General features: G+C 53.6%; 1 protein-coding gene across 1 annotated transcript in view; it reads right to left on the bottom strand.

Moving 5' to 3' along the window:
- Positions 1–26,825, bottom strand: part of LOC309815846 (cadherin-23-like) — a gene marked incomplete at its 5' end in the record, with an annotated part of 205,170 nt that overhangs the window by 57,491 nt on the left and 120,854 nt on the right. Inside the window, 3 exons of the mRNA XM_082642928.1 lie at positions 5,557–5,635; positions 14,128–14,256; positions 17,879–18,073. Of these exons, the coding sequence (XP_082499054.1) occupies positions 5,557–5,635; positions 14,128–14,256; positions 17,879–18,073 (403 nt within the window). The remainder of the gene's footprint in view (positions 1–5,556; positions 5,636–14,127; positions 14,257–17,878; positions 18,074–26,825) is intronic.

Here is a 26,825-nt window from a genome sequence, read left to right as displayed (position 1 = left end):
CAGCAGGCACCCAACAAATGGGGTTCCCCTCCCCTCACCCTGGGGGATATTGCAGAACTGCAGGAGACCCAGGGAAGCAGGGCTCAGATAGGGAAAGGGATGATGAGAGAGGTTAGGCCCCTTCAGTCTGGAAAGTGGTGTCTGGGCTGAGATGGCGCTGTAATGCAGAAAGTGGTGGAAAGTGCTAGCTTGGGCTCCTTCACCAAATCCTCACACCCCCGGGTGGTGAGGGCCTTCGGGTACTGGAGAAGGGTTTGTTTAGTGTCAATTACAGGAAGCAGAGAGTAAAATGACAGACTTCATCAGTCCAGTATTTATGGAAAATGAAAATGCCTCCCCGTTTACCTGCTTGCTTCCACCTGCCCTCCTCCAACCCACTGTGAGCTTCGCATGATGCAACCCCGACCACGTCCCTCCCCTGCTGACCTGGCTCCCCGCTGCCCTCAGGACCAGGGCCTGGCGTTCTCCTGGGCTGGGCATTCCACACCCTGCATGGCTGGCCCTGCCTCCCCCTGTGGCCTCCTCTCCCACGGCCTCCCTCACGTGCTGAGCTCAGCCACGCTCAATTACTGCAGCGCCAAGATCGGGCTGCACGCTCTGGGACCTTGGTACTCGCTGTTCCTCTGCCTGCAACAGACCCTCCCTCCACACTTCCCGGCTGGTTCCTGCTCATCAGTCAGGGCTGGCTTAGACGATCTCTCCTGGTTGAGCCTCTCCTCCCAGTGATGGCTGGGGAGGCGCGCCCCTCCCACGGATTCTTTCTCACTTTTTATGATGGATATTTTTGAATATACACAAAAGTAGAAAGAACAGTCTAGTGGAGCCCCCATGGAGCCATTGTTCCATGTTAACAATTATCAGCACAGCCCCTGCTGGTCTCCACAGTGTTCCACCAAAGCATTGCAGCCTGTCCCCCTGACTGCCTGCAGGTTCCTGAGGCTGAGACAGTGATTCGGGCCCCACCAGCTCTCAGGACATTCGCATAGAGAAGACCCTCAATCCGCTGTGGGTGGATAGTAGGAGTCTCCATTTGTTGAGGACTTACTACAAATTCAGGTGCTCTGCTAAGTGCATACGCGTCTTAGCTCACGGAATCCTCATAGCATCCCTGTGAGACATGGGTTATTATTACCTCCACTTTACAGACTGGAAAACGGACACTCAGAAGGTTACATAGCCGGTCGGTGGTAGAAGGCAAGCCAAGGCCGTCTACCTCTACACTAGAGCTGCTCATTGAAATAGAATGCGAGCCACATGTGCTATTTGAAAATTTCTAGTAGCCACATTAAATGAAAAAATAAATAGGTAAAGTTAATTTTAATAGTATGTTATCTTTAACCCAGTACATTGAGTATACCATTTCAACATGTCATCAATGTAAGACATTACTGAGATATTTGACAATCTGTTTTTCATGCTAAGTCTTCAAAATCCTGTGTGTTACCTTTACAGCACAGCTCAAATCAGACTGGCCACACTTCAAGTGCTCCAGTGCCACACGGGCAACCGTATTGGCCAGCACAGCGAGCAGTCACCACCCTGGACACGGCCCTAAAGCCTGCACTCTCAACCACTTACTTCTCTATACTTAAAGGACTTAAGGAGCAAGTGAGTGACTAGGAGTCCCAAGGACCTCTGGTCTTGATCTTTCTTTGACAATAATGCTTAATATTTTATGGCCCTTTAGAGTCTCTCTGGCATCATCTCATCTGCCACGGGAGTTATTATCTCCATTCCGTGAATGAGGATTATGGGGTTAAGAGGGCCAAACGCCTTGGCTGCATACCCTGCGGCAGGTGGAGGTGCTGGGCCTCAAACTGACAATTCTGGACTCCAAGTCCGGCGCTCTGCAGGGCAGCTGCCCCTTGAAGCAGGACTACCTCCATCTGGTAGAGGAGGGTGTCTGCTCAGACCAGGCTGGGCTGGCCACTGAGGATAGGAGCCCGCAGAGCTCCAGAGGTCAGGCCCTGGAGGAAGTGATGCCCTTGGTGAGTGGCAGGGCAGGCACAGGCTGAGGGAGCGATGGGGCCCGTGCCAGGTTCTCTCTGGGCAAAAACCTTGTCCTTCTTTGGTCGTAGTTTGGCCATAAGAGGCTGAGAACAAATTGATGGCAATGGAGCCATAACTTACCTCTGAAGGCCTCTTTGTTCTTGGCAAAACAGAGGGCTCATTAGTAATGGGGAAAGCACTGGTGTGCGGACATAAATCCCCCCAGCTGCAGGGATGATAAACAGCCCGGAGGGGACAGGGCCTCAGGGAGCTGGGCAGGTTAAACTTGTGCCATGGATCACCGTGGGCTCAGGCCTGTGTCCGAGGCAGACCACCTGCCCAGGCTCTGGAGGTACCTGGGGACTTGGTCACCCACAGTGCCCTCAGGACTCGCACCCAGCTCCAGGAGCCCCTGAGGCCCTCAGTTCTTTCTTTCTAATGAAAATGGTTCCAGAGCACCTGGGCTGGAGGAGGCTCCCACACTGGGCCCTCAGGGCCAGCGTGGGGCAGTCAGCATGAAGGGGCCCGGGCAGGGCATCCCTTCTTCTAGCTTCAAGCCAAACAGGCATCGGCCAAGCCACCTGGGAGAGGGCTGTGACTTAACACCCCTGGAGAGGCAGGTGTGTGAGGCCAGGCCCTCGGTAGACAATGTTCTTTGCAGCAGTGGCTACGCTGGCCGGCTGGGGGAAGTAGAGAAGAGGCCAAATCCTAGCCTCTGTCCACCTGTCCCCCTGGGGACTGTGCCCTCCTGCCTGCCTGCCTGCTTGGGCTTGGGCTGAGGCTGGCTCACAGGGAGTCCACACCGGCCCAGGCCTGGGGAGAAGGGCAGGCAGGGGAGCCAGGTGCTCAGGATGGCAAGGGAAGAAAGAAGACTGCCCTTTCCTCAAGCTGTCTGAAAAGGATTTGGGTGCGGTTGGGTGGCGACAAATACCCATGACCATGAAGACCATCGTGGCCACCCTGCCAAGTGCTATCTCGCCGAGGATGGCAGACATTTGCCACAGTGCTGCCCCCTCCATTTCCACACCCATGGCAGACTCTACCAACTGAATACCGCACTGATCCTGCTTGGCTTCCTGGTCCTCTTCGGGCAGCCATTACCGATCAATCAAAGTTGGCAGGTAAGAGAAAACCCATTTGCCATCCTTTCTAAAAGCCCTCAAGGCACATCTGTGCAGGCAACGGGAATCCTATAAAACTATGCTAAGTGTTCCAGGCCTTCCAGAACTTTCTGCCTCCCGCCCCCACGTTCACACACATCCCCTGGGTCTCCCTTCTTGTCCTGTTGTTTGCACTTGGGAACCTGGCCCAGGAGAGCGTGCCTCTGGAGATCTTACAGGATGCTGCCGCAGGCAATCGCCTCCAGACTCTAAGCTTCAGAGCCCAGCCCAGGTACCAAAGCAGCTCTGCCCTTCAGCCTCCTGCTCCAGAGGAAAGGGGTGACCGGGGCCATCTTTGAAGGTTAGAGAGGACCCGAGGGTCTGGGGCTGGTGGCCTGGCACCCAGTACGGACCTGAAATGGACCAGTGCCCTGGAGGATGGCCTCCCAGTGTCACTGCAGGCATTATTTCCAGTCTGGCCATGACCTCAGGCCAGGTCCTGGCTCCCTGCTCCCCACCCCCATCTAGGAGTATGTCTGGAAGCAGCCCAGAGACAATAAGATGAGGAGACAACCCCTTACCCAGCCAGGTATCCTGCTCATGCTGCCACCTCATACTAGGCCCCCAACTCCATCACCCTTGGGGCTCACCGGTGTTCCCTCAGATCTCCAGCACAAGCCCCTTGTCACTGGGAGGCACTTGCTTTGCTTCCCAATTTGACAAACTCATGAAGGATACCAGCATCAGCATGGGCCTCCCCTCTCCTCTGCTCACCAGGAGAGGGCCTGCTAATTCCCAGGAGGACTCTGCCTTCCTTCCTAGAACCTTCTTTTCCATATCCTGGCCTAAGGACCACCTGCCTCTGGAGCACTGGGAGAAAGGACCTTTCCTGGATTGCACCCCAGTCTTACAGAATGAGAATCTTCATGCCTGCCAAGGACTCTGCATTTTTGGTAGGAGCCCCAGGTGATTCTTGGGCATACTGGAATTTGAATACCCATTACTCTAGAGTGATGCTCATTCATTCATTCTACAAGTACATATTGGGCTTTACTCTTGTTGAGTCCTGTCCTGGGCATCAGAATGGGGAGGAACTGGGGTGCAGGGAGCAGAGGCCCAAACCCGCACTGCTGTTACTGACCACATGAGCTGGTCTGACATTCGCTCTGGGTCCTGGGGTCCCCTGGGCCTAGAAGCACAATAATAGTTATGCTAGAAGCTGTAGGTCACAGGAAGCCCATAATGCCCTGATTTCCTGCATTCCAAGGATGTGAGGGGTCTCCCTCACACCAGCTAACCCTCAACATCTGGAAGGTATTATTAGATGCTAGCAGTAATAATAATAACAGCTAACACTTACAAAGTACTTTACATACATTAATTAAGCTCTTTACATATAGTAAGTCTTCTGACTTTTGAACCACCTAAGGTAGATACTCTTATTGCTCCCATTTTATGGATGAGAAACTGAGGTATGGAGATCCACCCCAGACAGGATGCTCAAGAGACTCCATCCATGTTCTTGATCACTACACATTGGTGCCTTTTGAGCTTTAGGGAGAAAATGCCCCCAAAATGTCACTCTCTATTCTTGGCAGTGTGGTAGGGAGGGGCAATGGGGTGGACACTGGCCTGGTGGCCTGCCATCCTCCTGGCCATCAGTCTGGCCTGCCCAGATGCACCAGGCTGACCGTTCACTCACCAGCAGGTTGGGCAGGGAGGCCACGTGTGGGGTGGGGGTGGGAGAACAGGGACAGGTCTGGAGTGTGTGAGTGAGCAGTTTCTCCTGGACCTCTCACCAGCCACCTTGCTCAAAGCCACCTAGTCCAAAGACAGTCAAGGAGCTGCTGCTTTGTTAGTCTTTGGGTGGGGACGTGGGGTGAGGGGTCCCATCAACCAGAACCCCCTTTGCATTCAGTCACTATTCTGTTCACCCAAGAGATTGGGTGGGAAAGGAGGCCTTATGTGCCTCCCTGCAACATTCCAGACGAGACGTGACTTTCTAACGGTCAGAAATGTAAAAGGAGCATGAAATCAGCCAAAGTTGCAGCTGTATTAGTTCTAAAGTGATGTAACAGCTGCCATCTCTTCATCAAGTGAGTAAAGAAAAACAAAGAAAATCCCAGAGCACTGGTAAGAGTCACCAATGACCTGGGCTCAGAGCCCCAAAGTGCCCAGAAGCCAGAGACCTCGGACAGCGGCGCACACTCCTGCCTTCCAACACCACCCAGCAGCCCCACGCACCTAAGCCTCCGTTCCAAGCTCCTTTTCCCCTCCCCTGCTCCTGCCTCCTTTAGCTGGTCAGTTCCCTGCCTGGGTCCTTTGGCCAAGGTTGTCCCTGGGGGCAGGTCCCTTCATGCCACTGTCCCACATGGCCACAGATCTCTCCACAGTCCTGCAGAGCCTGACACTCCTAATGTGGCTCTTCTTGGGTTGGGGTGGGGGACCAGGGCAGCCCAGGCCTTACCTGAGATGATGGTGTAGCCAATCCCCCGGGGACGTCCTTTATCCTGGTCGATGGCGGTGATAACACGCACCGTCGTTCCCTGGGTGGGAAAGAGAAAGGACTTGAGTTTGGTCGCCCAGCCCCCAGCCTGCTGTTCTTCTTTGTAGCTGTCCTGGCACCCACAGCTTCCCTCCCCATGGGGACTTCCTGGCCAGCCTAGGAAGTAGGTACCGAGTACACAGGCCATCATCCCTGGGACATACACTGAGGCCCCCAGGCAAACACCTCCATGTCCACTGGAGAGGCCCAATCTTGCTGATGTTCTTGCTCCCCCTTCCCCTCCCCATCTCCCCTCATTCGGATAAACCACCCAGGGAAGAAGAGCTGATGGAGGAGCATCCAGCAGGAGGACAAGAGGTCTGGTCTCTATCTCGAACACACATCAATACTGTGTGACCTCAGGAAGTTTGCTGCACCCCTCTGGTCTGTTTTTCCCAACCTTAATACGAATAACAACAACTCAGTTTTCACTAAGGCCTGAGTAAAGGACAAGATCATGAATCAACTACTCTGTGAATGAAAGCATCATAAATCCTGAAAATGAGAATCTCCAGGGATGACTGTGACAACCATGGAGGCCACCATGGTCCTCTGAACCATGCCCCACCCATCACTACAACCGGTAACTCCTGCCTCACGTGGCTCTGCCCCATACCCCATTCATTCTCCCTGCAGCACTGGGGGAGAAGGGGCTAGGGGCTGGGACTCCCACAATGGGGATTCAGGGACCCCTGCTTTTGGGGAGCACACAATATGCACAGACACTGCTATACAGATATGAGGTTGCTTAGATGCATAAATGTACCCCAGAGTGTACAAGTCCACCTGGAGGAAAGGGTTATACAGATGGTGACATTTAGGATGGGTCATGAAGAGCAAGTAGGAGTTTGCCAGAGAGAGAAAACAAAAAGGAAGGTGCTCCAGGCAAAAGACACAACAGCGGGGGGCTTCCCTAGTGGCACAGTGGTTAAGAATCCGCCTGCCAATGTAGGCGACACGGGTTCGAGCCCTGGTCCGGGAAGATACCACATGCCGCAGAGCAACTAAGCCTGTGTGCCACAACTACTGAAGCCAGCGTGCCTAGAGCCCATGCTCTGCAACAAGAAAAGCCACCGCAATGAGAAGCCCGTGCACCACAAAGAAGAGTAGCCTCCGCTCGCCACAACTAGAGAAAGACCACGCACAGCAACGAAGACCCAACGCAGCGAAAAATTAATTAATTAAAAAAAAAAAAAAAAAGACACAACACCGGCAGACGTTTGGAGGCGTAAGACTCACTAGGAAGAGATGCTGGCATATAATGGGCACACTCAAATATCAACTGACTGGCCAATTGATTGAATAAATGAACGTACAAATGATTGGATCCCAACTTCGCCACCACCACCGCTTACTGAGTTGCCCCTCACTCAGGGCAATGTTCACTTTGCTCTCCAGGTCCTATCACACCAGCCATGCCTGCCTGAGATTCTGGCCCAGGCTGCAGTTCCCCTGACTGATGGAGAGCAGGACAGCCTTGTCCCCAACCCCTAGAGAGATATCAACCCTGGCATTTGCATGTCTAATGAAGGTCTCTTGTGGCATTGCTGCCTCTCACATATTCACCGTTCATCAGCTGGAGACTGAAGCCTGCAGGCTGCACCCTCCACCCCCACCTGAGCACCTTCTCCTGTGGGAAGAGGCTAGTTCCTGACATGCAGGCCTCTGACCTGGAGGGAGTGCCCCAGGGGCAAGGTGCCTCCGACTCCTCCTGGCCTCCCTGCCAGGACACAGGAGGAGCATCTGCCACCTCGCCCTCCTGGGGCAGTGCTGCCCCTGCACAGCTGTCACTCCAGCCTCTCCTGAGCCCAGGTGTGCGGCAATCCTGAACGCCCCCACGTTTGGCTGAGGGAAGGTGAGAATGTGGCAGGGGAAACGTCTCCAGCAGAGAAATGGACACAGCGCAGAGGCGGAGGCCACATAGAAAGCAGGTCTGGCTCCCTCCTTTGCACTCCCCCCTCTTCCACCGCTCCCTCCCCACCCCAGGAGCTCTAGCTAGATCCCATGGGGGAAACAGACTGATACAAAGTCAGAGAAAGATGCCATTAAAGACGCATCTCTTGAAGTGGGTTCTGAGGACCTGAGCTGTGTGAGAGAGCGTGAAGCACCTGTGCCGGCAGCAGGGGCCCTTCTCTAGAGCTCACCATGTGCCTGGCGCTGTTGCAAACGCTTTTTATGTATTAACTCATTTCATCCTCTCAACCACCCCAGGAGACAGGTCCATTTTACAGATGAGGAAACTGAGCACCATGAGTTAAGTGGCCTTTCCAAGGTCCCACCGCAAAGAGTGAATGGTGAAGCCAGGATTCAAGGTCAGGTACTTTGGCTCCAAAATGCTCTTGCCTGCCAGGAGATGCTGCTTCTGTAACAGGTCGTTATAATAATGATAACCGTCATTTATGAAAGTTGTGGCTATGAACCATGCACTAGTGTAAGCATTTTACATGTATTATTTCATGCCAAATATGGGAAAACATACATTCCCTGTCCCTCCCTTGGAGATGCACAATGGGCTTTAATGTGGTAAAGGCTCCCAGAAGTAGTAAAGTGGTAAAGAAATCTGTTAACCTTTGTTCTCCCCCGTTTTCTGAGCTGAAGACGGATTCTTTTTGTGTAACATCTTAACAGCCTCAGACCCAGGGGTATGTGGGAGGTCATTTGGGAAGCCCTGCATTAGATCTGAAGGGTCTACATAAACGGCTCCCCCCATCACTCCAGGGGGCGTCTTTTGGGGGTTATGCCTTTCCTGGTACACAAGAGAGGCCTGGATTTGTCCCCAGACCTGAGAGTGCAGGACTCTGGTCTGAGGCTCCAGCTGCCAGGAAGGGCTTTCTCAACACAGGGTCAGCTCCCTCTTTTACAGCCCCATCCAATCTGGGCCTCACATGTGTTCCAGCGTGAGGGTCCCCTGGCTGCCCCTGGCCTGCTGAGGGCAGGGACTGGCCTGCCAGGTCAGCTGGGCCCAGTGTCTACCAAAGCACCATTCCAGACAGTCGCTAAACAATAAACCTCAAGGGGCAGCTGCATGCTTGCAGGCGTACAACCAGGGCCTGGAGTGGTTAGTGAGCCTCGGGAGGACGGGAAGGGTGCCAGTGCTGGCGTGTGCAAAGAGGGGAGGTGGTGGTCAAGGAACCCTCAGTCCTCAGAGCCCTGTGAGAATCTCCCCATGGGTAGCCCTGCCCTTGGCGGCCTGGAGTCCTCCTGGGTGGGCAGGGCTCAGAGGGCCCAGCGGGAGAGCCAGGACCAGAGCCACACCTGAGCTTCCACGAAGAGAGCTCTAAAAGGCTCCTGACAAAGTTTGGGTTTTCATCTTTTTGGATAAATAAATCCATTTTTAATAAAGCCCTGAGCTTTTAATACAAGTGCAGCCACAAAGACTGGAAATGTTATGAGAAGGAATTAACAGGGAGGAATAGGGGCTCTTGGGAACCCACGGCTCTTGTTTCAGAGTCTCAGTGATTATATTTTCAATATACTGAAACTTATTTCCAAAGATGAGAGGATGGAGAAGTGCCCTCCCCGGGCCTGGGCCCCTCTACAGGGGTGCACTCTGCCTGGCCGGCTCTCCAGAGAGGTACCCCAGCTTGGGGTGCATCAGGGCATGGCCGGGAGAGCAGGTAGGTAGGCCCAGAGGGCTATAGATGGAGCCCACCTGGCCACAGGGCTTCTTCCCTTCATAGGAACCCACACTGCAAGCAGGAGGCTTCCTGGGAAATGAGGCCCCCACCTCCCCACCCCCCCAGAGAGGCTAAAGGTGCACAGGCCTGCGGGGTCCCAACTCCTTGTTGGGGGAAGATCAGTACAGCAAGGGGGTTAAGGGTGTGACTCTGTGGTCAGACTGTCTGGATCTGAAACCTTTGCGTGAGTTACTTAACTTCTCACTGCTTGGGTTTTCCCATCTATAAAGTGGGTATTACAACAGTCCCACACCTCAGCAAGTGATACATGTAAAGCACTTGGAACAGCACTGGCTGCACAGAAAATGCTATAAAAGTGACTGTCACTATTCACTGGAGCCTGGAACCGCCGTGCGCATCTGATGAAAGCTAAGAGGCCTCTTCCCAGACTATGCATGCATGTGATGCTCCAAACAATTCCAGAAAAATGCAGGCCCCTCAGGACCCCAGGTTAATAATCCCCACCCTGGAGGGAAGGTGGGAATTCTATAGAGAGAAGGTGGGAATTTCTGGGAATTCTATAGAGAGAGGAGCTAGGAGCTCACAGGGAGAGCTAGCATTAGTTGAGCACCTGCTGTGTGCCAAGCACTGTGCCGGGCTCCCGCATAGGTTCCTTCATTTTTTTCTCACAACCTCTCACAGTGAGGGTACATGTGGTGAGACTGCGGCTCAAGGGTTCAGGGATTGGCTTAAAGTCTCAAGGTGTGGTGAGGGGGTGAGTGAGGGTGCCAGGCAGCCCCAGCCTCTGAGGCTTGGGTACCAATAGGGAAGTCAGGGCAGAGCTGAGAGGAGCTGGGACTGCTCTAGAAGGAACATGACTCTCCCTTCTGTGGCTGCCTCCTTCCAAAGAAGCTGGCCAGGAGAGTGGCTGAAGCTGGAGCCTCAGGGGGCCATCTACCTCTTTCTCTGCCCGCCCAGCACCACCCCCCTCCCCCATTTCCATGACAGGATTAAGGACTTGAAAGGATGACATGCAGTTTGCTTCGGGAGTGGGAGGCACCCTTGGGGGGAGGCAGCCGATGGGGTCCCGGAAGAGACTTCCGACAGGAGCTGCCACAGCAGATTCTGAGGCAGAAAATCCTATTTCTCAGTCCTTAATTCCAGTCAATTCCAGTCAAAGGGCTGATAGGCATCGGCTGGCAGTAATTTGTGCAGTTTATCCGCTCTTTTCACCTTCTATCGGTCCTTCACTGACGGGCAGGCCGACATGCTGTTGCTCGAGTGAGGAAATTAAAATTTGATGCAATAATCCCAAATAAGAAGGATTTTATTAGGTAATATATACACTTTAGATGGGGCGTGCTGACCTGATACACTGATAGAGGGAGGCGTACATGCTGGGAGCTGCAGATAAAAAGGGGGAGTGAGGGAGAGTGGGCGAGGGTCCAGATGGAGGCGCCAGGCCAGCAGAGGCAGGGCCGGGGATGGGGGACTCCTGGGTCCTCCGGCCTGGGGGACTGATCAGGCCATGGTGCTCCTCTACCCTGGCCTGGCCGGGAAAGTGCTGCATTAAATCAGGGCTCCACACTGTAAAGGGACATGGAGGGCCCAGATCAAGGCATGGAAACGGATTAGAAGCCTGGAAAAATCTGGCTTAGGGTGTATGGGAAGCTGTGCAAGGGACACGGTAAACTTTCAAGTCTGGAGGCAGGGAGGAAGGCCAGAGGTGTGTGGACACAGAGGCGATTCTGTGGGCGCTGGGAGAGTCCGAATCTCCCAACTTACTTCCTTGTCTGGCTTGTCCAAGCCTGGTCATGACCCAAGAGGCGGGACTCAGACCTGCTCCCTGGGAGCCCCCTAGACATTGGCTTTAGTGGCCTTGCGGGACCAAAGGGACAACCCTGGCAAGGCAAAGAGATATCAAGGTCCCTCATCCTGAGAAAGAACCATGTCAGATGACAAGAAACTGAGCATAAGGAGGGCAGGAGCCAAGGGGAGCAAGGGCCCCGTTTGCCTGTTCTGAGGAGTCATCCTAGCAGGGGCCCGTGGAATCATCTGGAAAGTGTGGCTTAGCACAGGGCCCTGCACACAGCAGGGGCTTAATAAACATCTAGAGGATGAGTATAAGAATGAAAAATAGAATGGATGGCTGGACGAACTCAGAAATCTGCAGATCTGAAAGGAACACCTGTAGTAACAGCTAGATTTAATATTACTCTGTTACAATACAGGGATGCCAGGAAAGACAAGACAAACTGAAGGTCTCGGAGGATACTCACACCAACACCCCTCTTGCTGACCACCGAGACTCTGAAATGAGGCTGAAGCTGGGACCCGCAGCCCAATCCAAACCCATAACCGCGGTGTTCTAACGCCTGCTAATGCTGGCACTGCTGGATGCGGCAATCTCTAAAACCCCCAGGCTAGGGAGGCACTATTGAGACAGCTGTAGCCCCAGTTCCCCAAGGAGGAAGAGGTCTGGAAGTCGTGTGATTTGGCCAAGCAAGTGCATGGTAGCACAGCGACCTGCTCCGAGACCCCTGGCTGCCCAGCCACCATCATGTCCTCACTTCAATCGACAGGCTGGCTTTGCCCATATTACCTGCATTCAGCCCTGAGCACGATGCCCTGGGAGGCCTGAGACCAGGTCCCAAAGACTCAGCCACCTTGGTGACCAGGAGCCCCAAAGTAACCCACTTACACATCGGTGAACGTTACAGGTGTGGCTACAACTCAGTGGGAAGTCATGCAGCAAAAGGAGGGTGAACTCCAGCACAGTTGAGGGGAGAAGGATGTCTATGCCTGGGCCAGTGAGGAGGAAGCCAGGAAAAAATTCCAAGAAAGGTCGTCAGTGAGCTGGGAACCAACAGATGGGTGACTTGGGGTTGGTGACCAGAGCAGGCACGAAGGGTGATGAGGATGACAGGATACTGAGTGGGCTGGTCTGACCAGGGCATTTGTTTGTTTGTTCGTTCGTTCATTCATTCACTCATTCCAAAAACACTTCCTGAGCACCCATGGTGTGCTATGCTCACAGCAGACCCCATTCTTGCTGCACTGGTCTCGCGGTCAAGCAGCCGAGGGTGAGTGAGCCATGCAGGAGCACTGAGCACTGAGAAGGGACGGCCAGGGGCTGGGGGCAGATGGAAGAGCCCACCTCATCTGAGAGGTCAGGGATGAGAATATGAGTGCTTATTAGCAAAGAGGTTTTGGGGGAGGCAGCCTACAGTCTTGAAAGCCCAAGCTCCTGCTGTCCGTGGACCACCAAGAAAGAGACGGCTGGAGTGGGGATATTCAGATGTCTCCCTCTGCCTTCGAAGCAGCTTCAGACACCTGCAACAGGAGGCCAACTTGTTCGTCAGACCCTCCAGCCCACAAGCGGCCCCAAGAAGTGGATACCCCCTCATACCTGGAGCCTGCAGTATCATGCTTGGAGGAGGCCAATGGTCGGGACAGGCCATGGTCTCAAACTTGGGGGGCAGGCTTCCTGGTCTGTGGTGGTCCAGGAGTATGGCCTGCACTCTGGTCAGGGGAGCCTGCCTCTCACTTGTAGCCAAATCTGTGAGCCTGTGCAGACATGCAGGTGGGGCCCTGAACAGCCACGCGTTCAGGTGTGTGTCCCCCTTTGCTCTCAAAGCTGTGTCTTTCCTCTAAGCACATTTAGTTCCCTCAGAAGGAGGGGCACAGTTTTCTTTCCACAGAGCTGCTCCCCAAGCTGTATGTCCAGTGGTTGTGTTTGCCCAGAGGAGCCACCTTTTTCCAATTCATCAGTCCACAGTGGGTGCTCTATTCTAGTCTGTACAAAAGCAGGGATGGCTACCGGACAAGGGATACCTAGTACTGCCTGCCTAGCCCACAGTTGAGCAAAGTTGCCCACCCACAGCCCCTGCCCAGGGGCAGTGGCATGCTTTGTCTCTAAGACCCCCAGTCACGACCATGGTGGAAACATGGCCCACGGGCAGCCAATCTACAGGCTGGCTGGTGACCTCTGACCTTATGACATGGCACAAAATCACACCATGGCCGGGCTTCCCTGGTGGGGCAGTGACTAAGAATCCGCCTGCCAATGCAGGGGACACGGGTTCGAGCCCTGGTCTGGGAAGATCCCACATGCCACGGAGCAACTAAGCCTGTGTGCCACAACTACTGAGTCTGCGCGTCACAACTACTGAAGCCCATGCGCCTAGAGCCCGTGCTCCACAACAAGAGAAACCACCGCAATGAGAAGCCCACGCACCACAATGAGTAGCCCCTGCTCGCCGCAACTAGAGAAAGCTCGCATGCAGCAATGAAGATCCAACGTAGCCAAAAAAAAAAAGAATCAGACCATGGCCAATCAGGTGCCTCTCTTGAACACGTGGCCTTGGGAAACCCAAAGTCTGGAAAGTTAGAAGGGGCAGCCGGAGCTGTGAGTTCTCAGGGAAGAGCCAAGCCTAAGAAGGCCTGCGGGGCGGATGGCAGGTGGCCGCCATCTTGGGCAGTGATGGCTGGCTGAGAGAGGCAGATTGTCTGACTGGCCCGTGGGGGGCATGGCTGAGCCCCACTGATGTTTTGGGGAGACTGGCTGAGTCCAAATTCGCTCTCCAGCCCAGGCATCCCCGTCATCTCACGTGACTCTTTCTGAACTGCTGCCCTTCACTTGCACTAGCCAGTCCTTGCTCTTTGCCACTCAGAGCCCTCCAGGGATGAAGTGAGAGGACGAGGAGGTGGGGTGTGGTATAAGAGGGGATTGGGCTTTCACTGTGCTGGGATACCCATCACTGCCATGCATAGGGGCTTGGGGGAGTAACGCCAAGGAGCCCATCCCACCAAACAGGGCCCCCATCCCTACCAGAGGTGCAGAGGGAAGTCTCACAAGGGCCGGGGAGGGTCTTACCGGAGGAGAATGCTCATAGATGTTGGTGCTGTAAGGCAGGTTGATGAAGATGGGGTCCATGTCCTGGACGTCTGTGATGATGATGGCCAAGTTGGCCAGGGTGGACAGAGGCCTGGTCTTGTCTTGATCCTTAGAGGACAAAGAATACACAGCCTTAGGTTAAGTGATGTTGTGGACATGCACACACATGGACACACACACATGACACCCACGTGCACAAACACGTGTGCACGTACGTACACATGTATTCCCACACTCCCCCAGGGAAGGGCATTAGCACACGGAGCTCAGGAACTCTAAGAACCTTCAGTGATCTCTGACCTGTGCAGGAAAACACAAACAGGGTCCCCAAGGCCCAGTGGAAGGTGGCTTATCCACTGTCACAAAGAAGGCCTGGGGTAGAGCCACATCTCTGGCCCCCGGCCCAGACTAGGCCTGACTGCCCCCAACATCTGGTGGGCAGGATGACTGGCTTGTGGTAAAGGGATGGTGCTGTCCTTAGCTCCTTCTCTGGATTCAGTCAGGGGCCACTGCCCCCTCCATGCCCACTTCCTGCCCCCTCTCATCCAAGGGCAGCAAAGGAATTGACTAGGATGCGGGTTCCTCAGAAGAAAGGCCCGTTGACCACAGAGGGGTCTACTCTGGAACCTGTATCCCTGCTCTACACGCTGGGTTTACTGGTCAAGCAACTTTTCCTTTAGAACCAGTAGGGGGAGCTCCAGGGCCTGTGACATTTGTGGGACTCTGGGAAGGAATCCTGAGAGGTCATGCAGGCCAGTGGCCAGGCAGGCAATGTTTAAACCCTCCTAGCTGGAAATGTGGTCCTGTGAAAGCTCACCAAGAAAGGAAACCCCAAACCCATCTTCTATTACCCTAAACGTGATAAACTGCTTAAATAGCTGCTGCTACTGAATAACAATAGCCAACAAGAACAGAAACTACATGCTGAATAGATTATATACCAGGCACTGTACTATACACTTCATTTGCTTTTGTAGGTATTATGTGCCCATTATTCAGATTTAACAGAGACTCAGAGAGGTTAAGTAACTTGCCCCGAGTCACACATCTGGTAAGTGTATAGCCAGGACTCAAACTCAGGTCCTTTTGACATAAAAACTTGCTCTGTCTTGATCTGGGACCCTAATATCAGCCCAGGTGCTAACTTGCTGGGTCACCTCGAATAAGCTCTCTCCCCTTTTGGAGTCTCAATTTCCTCTTCTGTGAGATGAAGGGGCTCACTGGAATGACCTCTATGGACTCTAGGCCTTGTAAATTCTCTGGTTTGGGATTTGAGGAGTGACTGTCCTTGGGTTAGATCTCCCTTGGTCTGTCTGGGGTGATGTGAATGATGCAAGGCATTCCCCATGTTACAACAAGTCTAGTGCCTGCTCCTGCCCTCCAGAGACACAGCTGCTGAGCCTTCGAGGAGAAGGAAGGGCTGGTTGTCCTACGAGTCCTCAGGGGCAGCCAGGGAGAGGATGGAGGGGCTTTGGGGATGGGTCGTGGGTGCAGCAAGGGAGGGGAGAGTCTGAAGGCAGGGGGAGCTGGGCCCCTTGGACCACAGAGGAGACAGCCTCCCAGCCTCCAAGATGATGGAGCTCACAGTCCAGGCTTGGTGACCACCCATGGTGAGAGCTCTCAGCTAGGGACTGGAATGACCACTAGGCAGATAGGACCAGAGGGTGAAGCGTGGCAGGAAGTCCTTTGACCTCTGGGGCCGGGGATGCCAGTGGTTCTGATTTGCCATTACCAGGCTTCTGTGGGCTGCTGGCTTTGTCCAGCGTGGCACCTGCCCTTCCTGTCCCACACCAGTGGCTGCAGCCCTGCTGCTGCCACGGATGCCCCCGTCCAGCCCACCCTGGACTCCATGGCTGGGGAAAGGGGATGGCAGTGGGCACATCTGGCTGAGCAGGCACCTGGCCAGGCTTCCAGCTGTCACTCTGGCACCTACAGCTTTCAGCAGCTTGTTCCCAGGGGAGTCCCACATTTCCCCACCCGCTACCCACCCGGTAGTGGCTGGGGACCCACACTGCTCCCTGCAATGCCACACAGGAGAAATCTCCTTGAGGAAATGACCAGTGGCCAAGGGCACGGCGTCAGCCCTGAGAGGGACTTGTGCATCAGGTGGGGGAGCCATCAAGACCTAAGGGAGTTCTAGGGCCCCTCCTCTTCCACTGCTTCAGGGCCTGATCTCTGGAAGATTAATGGCAACTTAACTGCACTCACCATCCCAGCTTGAGCCTGGGCCTGGCCACCCAGATTCATGCCCGTGCCCAGCTCTGCTCTCTTCCCCACTGGCCCACAGGGACAATTTCATAGTGAGAAAGATAGCAAGCATCTGTGCATTTCTGGGTCCAGGTGTGTGCAAATGGAGAGTGGCGGGAGAAGCACCACCCCAAGTGGGTGTGCAAGGCACTGCGGGAGGGTGCAGGCGGGTCCAAAAAGTGGATTCTGGTCTTGCAAGTCCCCTTGATCCCAGAAGTCAGTTTTACAAATAGCAGCACACACATCCTCCCAGGCAACTAACACTTAAGCAGGGGAGAAGGAAAGAATGTGGGTGTCATCAGCAGTGGCCTCCCCAGGGGCCGCTGGACCAGGTACAAAGAAAAAGTTTGCATTTCCTGGTTTGGGGGCTTCTCTGGATCTTGTCCAATCCTGGGGGAACGCCATCTTTCAAACTGGACCCTGGACCCAATCCAGTGTGTCTTCCCCTGGGCTCTGGGCTCTGTGACCTGCCAAGTGGAGCCCCCAGCACTACTGGAAGCCCCCTTGAAGTGACATGGGGCCAGGTGGTGGATGCTGTGTGTCAGGCTAATGGGTCCTGGAGGGTCAAGAGGGACTCCTGTGATTTGTTTCACTGTTCACCTGAGCTTTGTAAACAGAAATCTAAGGGACAGCAGGCTGGCTCTCGCCCTGCTGCTGGCTGAAGGCTCCAGGAGCAGGGAAGAGGGGCGTGCAGGGGAGGAACCCTACTGGGGGTGTGGCCTGCCTGGCCCCCAGGCCCTTGATAACAGCTGGCAACAGAGTCCAAGCAGCAGTGATGTTCTGGAGACTCAGAGACTCCTGACCATGGGGGTAGTGGACTAGGGGGTCAGACAACCTGGGTTTGGGTTCCTGCTGCCCACTACTTATCAGCTTGTGAGTCTCAACAGTGTCAGCTATAAAATGGGATAGTTATTGCTCTCCCACCTCCCTCTCCTGACTAACTCATCCTGGAATTCCCAGGACTCAGCATGGTGCTTGGTGCAGAGGGGTGCTCTCTTCTGTGTAAGAATCACCACTCTAGAGCAGTGGCTAGGATGCTTGGACCCTCTGGCCCCTGCATGTTGGGTGGTGTCAGGACACAGCTGGGTTGACACCTCTGTCCTGTGTCCCAGAGAGTGAGAGGACACCCTGCACTAGGAATGCCCCACGGGGTTACCAGTGCAGGCACTGGAGTCCAGCTGCTGGGTGATTGTGGGCAAGTCACTGAATTGCTCCTGTGCCTCGGTTTCCTCATCTGTAAAATGGGTCCCTTAATTCTTATGACATAGGGCTGTTGTGAGGTTTAATGGAGACAATCCATTTGGGGGCTCTGCACAGCACCAGGGACAGAGCACAAACCCTCAGTAACATCAGCTGTTGCTGATCACCAGCATCACCATTGTAAGCCTTGACTAGCAGGGAACGAGGTTGACGTTCTGTGCTCTCTTTGAGGGTGGGAGGAGGCTGACATCTGGTTGTCTGGGCCCCCGGTGCCGGGACTCACCGTGGCATTGACGGTGAGCTGGTAGGCCTGCGTGGTCTCGTAGTCCAGCTCCTGGATCACTGTGACAATGCCACGTGCACTGTCGATGGCAAAGAACGGGGAGGGGGGCTGAAAGGAATAGAGGACGCTGCCGCCTGCACCCAGGTCGGGGTCCGTGGCGTTCACGATGAAGATGGGCGTCCCCACTGGCGTGTTCTGGGGGTGAAAAAAAGCAAATAAAAGGGTGAGCTGGAGCTTGGAGCAGCTGCCTCCATCAGTGACTATTCCCCCAAAGCCCATTAACCATGTCCCTCCAGCCAACCAGACCTGCGGCTTTATCATTTTTATTCTAAGAGGGTTCAGAGGAATTTAAAATGCACCATCTATTTTTTTTTTCATTTTTTTTGATGGCCTCCTGGTGGCTGTAACAGCACCAGTTCCAAAGATGATCTGCTCGTCCTGGAGTTCCGGATGAGGGTCTTTTGGTCCCCAACCCCCTGTTTCTTGGCGGTTTTGCTTTCACTGTTAGGTGCCCCTTGGCTGCCCAAGCCTCAGGCACGGGCTGCTCTGGAGGGCAGCCAGGAGTGTGCGTATTGGAGGTTTCAAGGGCAGGGAGCTGGGAGATAAGTGATATGGGGATGTGGCAGAGAGTCTGGGGACTTTGCCTGGTCCACAGAGATTACCTGGTTTGCCCATGGGTGGGCCATCCACCTGCCATGCCTGGGCCATGGCAGCCTGTAACCAGAGACACCCACAAAGCCTGCTCAAACATCACCACCTCCTGGGAGCCTTCCATGATTCCCTCTGCTATACACTGTGTATAGACAGACCCCTGCCCCTTTCTGACTTGGGGTTTCTTGTTAAACGTAACTTCTTCAAAGAGGCCTTCCAGACCCCTAAGCCAGGTCAGCCCCTACCATGCCCCCAACCCCTGCCACTATTTATATTCAGGGTCCCACAGCACCCTGGAATGGTTCATCAGCCACAATTCTTCTGTAATTCCCCGGTCAGTGCCTGTCTCCATCATAGAACATGTGCTCCATGGAAGCCTTAGGGCTCTATCTGCCTTGCCCAGCACGGTGCCTGGCACATGGCAGGTGTCCAGTAAATACCCTTTATGAAGACATGAACGAATCTCTATGACAGCATTTAGCACATTGTATTCTAAGTATCTGCGTATTTGCATCCTCTGCCCAACTGTCAGCTCTCCTCACCACTGCGCCCACCACAATGCCTGGCATGTAAGCCACGACTGCAAAATTCTGCGTGAGTAAATTTATTCCTAACTTAGTGAGCTCTGGACACATCTGAAGACGGGCAACTTAACGAGGCTCTGCCCAGAGACAGAAAGGAAGAAACAACCCTTGCTCCCGTTGACTGACTGACTGTTATGTGCCATGTCTGTGCAGTAGGCTGCACCTGTCAGCTCTGTAACACGCAGATTTCTAGGTGGTTGCTATTATCCTATTTTTCAAAAGGACGTTGAGGCTCAGAGAGGTTAGGTAACTCACCCAAGTCACACAGCTAGGCAGTGGCAAAGAAGGCCTTGAATTCAGGTGTAGTTAATTCTAAGCCTATGCTCTTAAGCTCTATTCTAAACACTTCTCTAAACCTTGATGGCAGTTCTTTCCCTAACTCTTCTGCACGGTGCTGAGGTCACCTGTCAGCATGGGTGGTACCCCCTAGCCAGGAGTGAGGGATTGGACTGAAAGTTCCCTGAGGGCAGAGACAACATTCCTAGTCCTCTGTGATCTTTCTACACTGGGACAATGACTGGGTCCCTTCTGACACCTGCAGGGCTCCTTCCAAGGAGGGCATTCATATTACTGCCCCCTCTCCGTGCTGCTGGCCATGACCCGGGCCCTGGGTCACTACCTTGAGAAGCTTCTTTCTTTGGGGACCACTCTCGGGTACATTGTCAGCCCTTCCCCAGGACTATCTGCTGGAGGCAGGGGTGTTCTCTGTAAGGTCCCTAGTCAGTCTGGAAAGGGCCTCCAGAGGACGATGTCATGGAGTTGCCATTGTTTCTCTCTGAGTGTGCTGCCCCTCCCCCATCAGGCAAGTGTCAGCCTGAATGGACAGGCTCAGGTCCTGTCCTTCTCCAAACAGCAGTAAGGACAGGGGCAGATGGGCAAGGCCCCTCTCCTCCATACCACCCATGATGCCCCAGTGCGCTTCTGCATAGGACACGGGCCCTCGAGGTCCTGCGCTTTCTCCCCCTCCACACTTCATTTCCTGGCAGGCATCGCATCCTGGCCTTTTGGCTAAGATCACGTGTAGTTTCTTTTCTTATCAGTTTACTATTTCCTGGCAGGTAGAGCTATTCGTACTTCTCCAACCCAGCAGGCTCCCTTACACTTCTGAGTTCCTGAACCTGCTTTGCCTTTGCTAGGTCTGCCCTACCCATCTCAGTGGCTTGGAAAACAGATGCTCTCTTTCCCTCCAAAAGAGCATCAAGTATACAAGGGGACAGACTGGACAAGTGCTAGGATTTCAGGGATGGAAAGACCTCTGTTGAAACCCGAGCCTCACTGTGTGTCTTTGGGCTAGTTACTTAATCTCTCTGATCCTTAGTCCCCTCTCTGTAAATCGAAGTTAATAATATCACATAGGGTTAATGTGAAGAGTACTCAAGCTCATGAGTGTAAACTTTCCAGCACATAATAAGTGCTTAGAAGATGGCAGTTGTGATTTTATTGTCTGAATGCCTTCTAGAGAATGGCAGACAACAACACCTTCAAGGGTAGGGCAGGGAGGCATAAAGAAACACGATGACTATTAATGATACTGCACTGGGCATTCCCTGTCTGCAATCCCCAGATCTACTGAGTACCCTGCTCTGCCATGACACTACCCGCCCCGCCTCCCCCGCCCGGGGCGGCCTCAGTGGACTGCATTCCTAGGCTCCCTTGCGGGCTGGCTTCTGCCAATGGGAAGGGCTGGTAGGAGCTCAGAGTTTGGGGAGGAGACAGGAGGAGAAAGAGTTTGGGGCATCACTTCCCCCATCCCTCTAGCTCCAACCCAGCAGCCCCTCCTCCCTGGCCCCAGTTTTCAGTGGGCTCCATCCCCTCCCCTTGCCCCTCCAGCCCTAGGAGTAGAAAGAGCTTCCCAGTGCTGCTAGTCTCTGGTGCCTCAACATCCCTTAATGTCCCCCTAGGCCTGCGCCCCCTCTGGAAGTTGTCTCTTCACCGAAATGCCTTTATCAGAACTATCCGAGATGAACTGTTTCCTGGGGGACCCTGATGGACACAGGTACTCTGCAAGGACCTACCCTGAGCCACCACGTGCAAAACCCCAGAAACTGTACTCCTCGGGTGCTGGGCTCAGCGAAGCCAGCCTCCACCCCCAATATGCCACCACGGCAGCACTGGTCTTGAGGAGATCTTTATGAGGTTCTCAGCTAACCTACAGCTCTCTCTCTTCCCCCGCCTCCCCATCTCTAGGTCCAACATGCACATCACAGGAGTGCCAGCATCAGCCCCAAGCTCCAGAACAAAGCATGCCATCGAAGCCTGTAGTTCCTGCCACGAGAGGGATGGACATGTTCCGATTTCAGAGTGACCAGCCCCCTGTGAGGCAGCTAGACAGCACTTCAGAGTACATGCCACGTGGAGCTAGTGCCCAGAGGAGAGGGACGGCTCCTGCGAGAACATCAGCTCTCTAGCCCCCTGCCTCAGGGAGGAGAGGGTATTTCACCCATCCATACCGAATGGTCCAGGGTGAAGGCTCTGATCAGAGGATTTAAGAGCAAGATCCAAGAAGACAGGAAAAGGGGGAAGATAAGGGATGGTCCTGTGCCCGACCTTCTTGGATCATGTTTCATGCCCTGCAGTGAAAACCTATTCAATTTCTGCATAACTTAGAAATGGTTTTAAATAGGCCTGGCAAAGAGCTGGGAGAGGTGGGATCTGAGGCAGGGGTGAGAGGGGTGCTTGGAGGCCAAGGAAGCTCCTGAGCATGAAGGCCAGGCCTGACCACACACCCCTCAGGGATGGCTTGAATGTAGAAGCTGGAAGGAACCTTGGAGATTAGCCAGCCTAGTCTCCCCATTTTATAGATGGGAAAAGTGAGGGGATGCGCGTCCATGCTCTCCATCTCACAGGTGGTTAATGGCAGAGCTGTGACTGGAAATTGGGTGCTCTGACTCATATATAAGTGCTTTTCTCACCTCACCCGGAGACACCAACCACTGCCTCCCTGCCCACCCGCCTTCCAAGGAGAGATGCTCTTTATACCCACAACTCTGTGCAAAGGGATGGATCTAGGTGTTCATGTTTGTACCAAGTGACTTCAGACCCGGGCCACATGCGATTGGTCCAGGGGTAACCACCTGACTCAAGCAGGCCAATCAGATGGGGCCTTGGAAATACAATCAGTTTTCTGTGGGGAACTGAGAAAAAGATTCTTGCTACCTGGTTGGGGTGGAGTGGGCACCATGACAGGCCGGAAGTCACACAGGAGCCACAGTTACAGGGTGGCGGAGGAAGCCCATCTGCAGTGAGAACGGAGCATGGTGAAGCAGAAAAGCAGAGACAAGGGTCTCTGAGGGCCTCCCTGGCCCCCGCCTTCACAGGCCCTGTCTGGCCCTCCCTTCCTGTCCCTGGCTGTGGTGCTGAGACACTGTCCGTGCTGTCCTTCCTGTTGGTACCACTTGCTCACTCTGCCCTGCATGGGTCTTGGCTCCTTGACCCACTGGCACCCCCAGAACACATCCAGCCACGGGCAATTCCTCCTCACCCCACAGCTCTGCCGCAGGCTAACCCTGCCCCTCGCCTGCTGGGATTTGGCCCCTTTAACGCTCACAGCTGGGCCACGGAAAGCAAAGCTCATGGCCAGTGAGGCCTGGAGGAGGATGACCCAGAGAGCCAGTTTCTGCCTGCCTGGAGACAGGAGACCAGGAAGAAGGCGCCCCTACACCCTACAGTGTCTGGCCTTGGAGTTCAGGGTCTACGGAACCATAGCCAGGTGGGCCTGGGCTGTGCAGGCAGGGCCAAAAGGCCTATTTCGGCTGGGGGGTGGCAGCCCCATTCTAGGGCAACTCTGGCTCCACCTTTTTGCTGGAAAGGAGCAGCTGGTCTTGGGAGGAAAGGCCCCACAGGGCATGATTACTCCTGTTCCTAAAACAGGCCTCTTAGCCCACTTCTCTGTCTCAACTCTGCTTCCAGAGCCCCTTCTTCCACTGCATCCCCTGTCCAACCCCATCCTCTCCCTCACAGCTTCTGAGCCATTTCGAGGGAAATCTCCCCAGATGCACCGCCCATGCTGCCTGGGGTCCGGGGAGTGTGTTTAGGCAACACCCCCTGCAAATCCCTTGCCCCTGCTAGGCCGTCCCTCTCAGCGAGGGGCCCACTCCACGCAGGTCACAGACAGGGCAGGCCCCTGCCTCTTCCAGCTCACATTTAAGCTCCACATCACTTCTGATGGACCTGCTGTAAATGAGCCACCCTGTGCAATTCAGAGACAAATAAATCTTTTTGCTGCTCTTGGGGTGACAAGAGAATAGACTCTGGCAAAGTTCTACCATGCAAGAGATCTTGTTCGTTAATAATAATGATAAATAGCTCACTTCTCACACGCAGTGTGAGTCACATTACACTCCGGGCTTCTACAGAGGTGGCTCAGGGTGCTCACTGGAACAGGTGGGGGGCGCACGGGCAGCGAGGGAGGAAGAGGGCCAGACAGAGAGGCAGAGGGCAGGACAGGGGAAACAGAGATGGAGAGAGTGTAAAGCAAGGGGGAAGGAGACGAGGGGAAAGGCGGCGGGAAGACCACAGGGGGACAGAGAAAAATAGGATGGGGTGATGAAAGGGGCTGAACTGGGGGCCAAAGGGAAATGGGCATGGGAGGGAGAGAGTTTGTGAGAGAAGAAAGAGGGAAGAAAGTTGGGGAGAAAGGAGAGGAAAATTTAAGGGAGCAAAAGACACATTGCGGAGGAAAAGTTGTGAACAAAGGAAAAGAAGTATTATAAAAATTCAAAGCAGCAAGAGAAAGGAAGATGGGAAAAAGGAAAAAGCACGCCATACTCTCTCATCTTTGCAGCGCACCCTCCTTCCACGCCCGTTAGATTTATTCTCAACCCTGGACCAAACCTCGGATCAAGCCCGACCGTTTCCACCATAGGTGCCACCTCTAAAGGCATTATTAATATTTATGGAATGCTTGCTAGATGCTGCCACAGTCTTTAATATCTTATTATAAAGCCTGTTATAAAATGCATTAGTAATAAATTCCTGACAGATGGAGTTCTGACAAGGTGAGGGCGCCTCGGTGGCTCGGAGCTGGGAACAGACCCTCCTGGGCCAAGCTTGTGGCTCAGAGGCTGGGCTGCTGGTCCCTGAGGCAGGGCAGGGCAGGGATTCAACCCTTCATCCATCAGCATTTTTACAAATTGTATCTCATTACCTCCTTTTCCCTGATGGGGGAAATGGGAGCTCAGAGAAATGAAGCAACTTGTCCAAAGTCACACAGCTTGTAAGTGGTGGGAGAAGGATTCAAAATCAGGTCACCTCTGTGTCTCCAGACCTTGGGGATCCTGCAGATGAGGGTGGAAAGTGAGCTCAGGGCCCCTGCTCAAGCAGAACTGGTTCATTTCCTCTGTGGAAGGGCTGGGGATGACAAGGGACCCAAAGATGGGAGATTCAGGTTGGCAGGATTAGAGAAGAGAGGGTTGGTGGGGAGCTTTAGCCCAAAGAGAATTTCAGAAGGAAGAAGGTATCTCAAAATTTGCACGCTTTCACTGGGGATAAGGAAATGGGCTCCCACTGTGACAAGAAGAATTAAAGTCATAAGTAGAGACCTTTCTGACGGGGGTGGGAGGGGTGGGGTGGTACCAGGGCAAAGTGGAGGTACCTGTGCCTTGGTTTCCCCTGAATGCCAAAGAGGTGCTTTTTCACTTGTGACTCTGGAGCCAGGGGCCTCCTGGGGTGCTTGGGGAGGGTATGAAGTTTGGGAGGCTTTGTGGCATTCCAGCTTATGGGGGAGGGGAAATGGGGTCTGTGAGAGACGTGAGCTGTATTTCTTTCTCAAACAGGCAAGAAGGCATGTGTGGGCACCAGCTGAGAGCAGAGTCCAAGGAGAGAAATGGTGCAGGGAAGAGAACCAGGAGAGGCAGTTGTTCACCAGGCCTCCATGGATGTCTCAGGTGGCCCCATTCTGGTCGGGAGAGGGCACATGGTGTGTGCACACACCCACACATGTACACAGTGCTCCGGCACCTCTCTCTGCAGAGGAGTCTAGAAGGCATCATTTTACAACATCTCTTCTGTCGACCAGTGTCTGTTCTCTCTTGGGTGAGGTGCACTGGACTCTAAAAAGTGTTGGGTCTGCTCTGAGTGCCAGGCAGACTGCCAGGTGGAGGTGCACGCTCTGTGGGCAGGAGGAGCACCAAAGGGCTGGGGCCCAAGTCCCACACATCTCACATGGCTCGAGCACTTTCCCTGGGCTGGGCTGGCCTTCCAGCTCTTCCACATCTCCATGGAACCGGTTCAGTGCTCTCCCATCTCTGAGGCCCTGCTCCTTCTCAGCCTCTGGCTGTGTACCGCCTGTTCTGAATCCTAGAAAGACCTCCATCAAAGTGCTTACCTAACGCCCATCCTGACTTCCCAAGTTCCGCCAGTCTCTTCACCTGCTGGCGTGATCGTGGACGTGCCCTTCTCCCTTGACTCCCACCCCTCATCAATCACCAGGGCCTGTCAGTTCTTCCTTCAACATTCCTCAAATCCTTCCCCTTCTCTTTGTGGTTTACCTTGGACACCACTGAAGTCCCAGCACTGTCACTTGCACATGGAAAGCATTCAATAAATGTTTTAACAGAATCGGGACTTTCTGTTAAACATGGCAGATTGAACACATCCATTGATTTCTGGTTTTGTCCCAACCCCCTCACCAAAATAACAATATGGAAATTAAAAATGCATAAATCCATAAGGGCAAAAAGAATAGGAGAGGAGGTGACAACAGATGAGAGGTGCCAACAGAATCCTGGAAACAGATGGAACTGGAAACTGCCTTAGGAGAGATGGGAAAGCTGAAACTTAGGCCAGCATCTCAGAATCTTGGAAAAGCTCAGGAACTGGAGACTTAAGGGGATGCTCAAAACAGGAAGACTGGCTACAAATCTTTAAGAAGAGTGGTAAGACTCCCAGATGCCTTCCCCAACTCTTGCAGAAGATCGGAGCTTTGCTTTCTGGAGGGGCTGAGTTAGTTGGGCTCTGGACTCAGACTGGGAGCTGGACAGGGCAACTGAAAACAGGGAGGTTAAGTGAAAAGCTGCATCTCCCCTCCACTCCCATCTCCAATCAGGCCTCTTTAGCCATTTAGCCTCCTGGAGACTGACAGCCAGGCAGGAGATAGGGAAAGCTGACCCAAGAGAAAACACAAATATTAACATGTTGGAATTCCCACAAAAAAAATCCAAGTCCTCACCTAATCATCCCATAGTGAAGCACACTGGTTAATAAGCAGCGCCCCTCCCTACCCTGTCCTAATACATACAGCAAGCTTCCAGGCAGGTAAATGTGAACTCACTCTTAAATATGAACAGACAACTAAAGGTCAAGTAAACATTTGTGAAGAGCCTCTAATGTGAAAAACAGAGAGGAAAACAGTAAAAAGGAGTAACAACAACAAATATGTTTAGCAAGCTTAGACGGACAACACAAGACAGCATCTTTGAAATAATCTTTCAAGAGGAAGAAAAAGCTAGTAGAAAGTAAAAAGTCAACAGAAGAGTTGGAAGATAAAGAAATTTCTCTAAAAGTAGGACAAAACTCAAAGAGATGGAAAATGGGGGAGAAGAAAATTAGTGTAGTTCAGAAGATTCAACACCTAATTAATAGGGGTTCCAGAGAGAGGAAACAGAGCAAAAGAAGGGGAGGAAATTACCCAAGAAGTAACATAAGAAAACTCCCAGATCTGAAGGACATGCTTCCAAATGGAAGGAGACCACACTATGTGTTCAGAAGACAGC

This window comes from Mesoplodon mirus, assembly GCF_964341445.2.
Source record: "Mesoplodon mirus genome assembly, chromosome: 2".
NCBI classification, from domain to species: Eukaryota; Metazoa; Chordata; class Mammalia; order Artiodactyla; family Ziphiidae; genus Mesoplodon; species Mesoplodon mirus.
The sequence above is the reverse complement of the archived record's forward strand: the minus strand, read 5'-3'. Positions and strand labels throughout refer to the sequence as shown.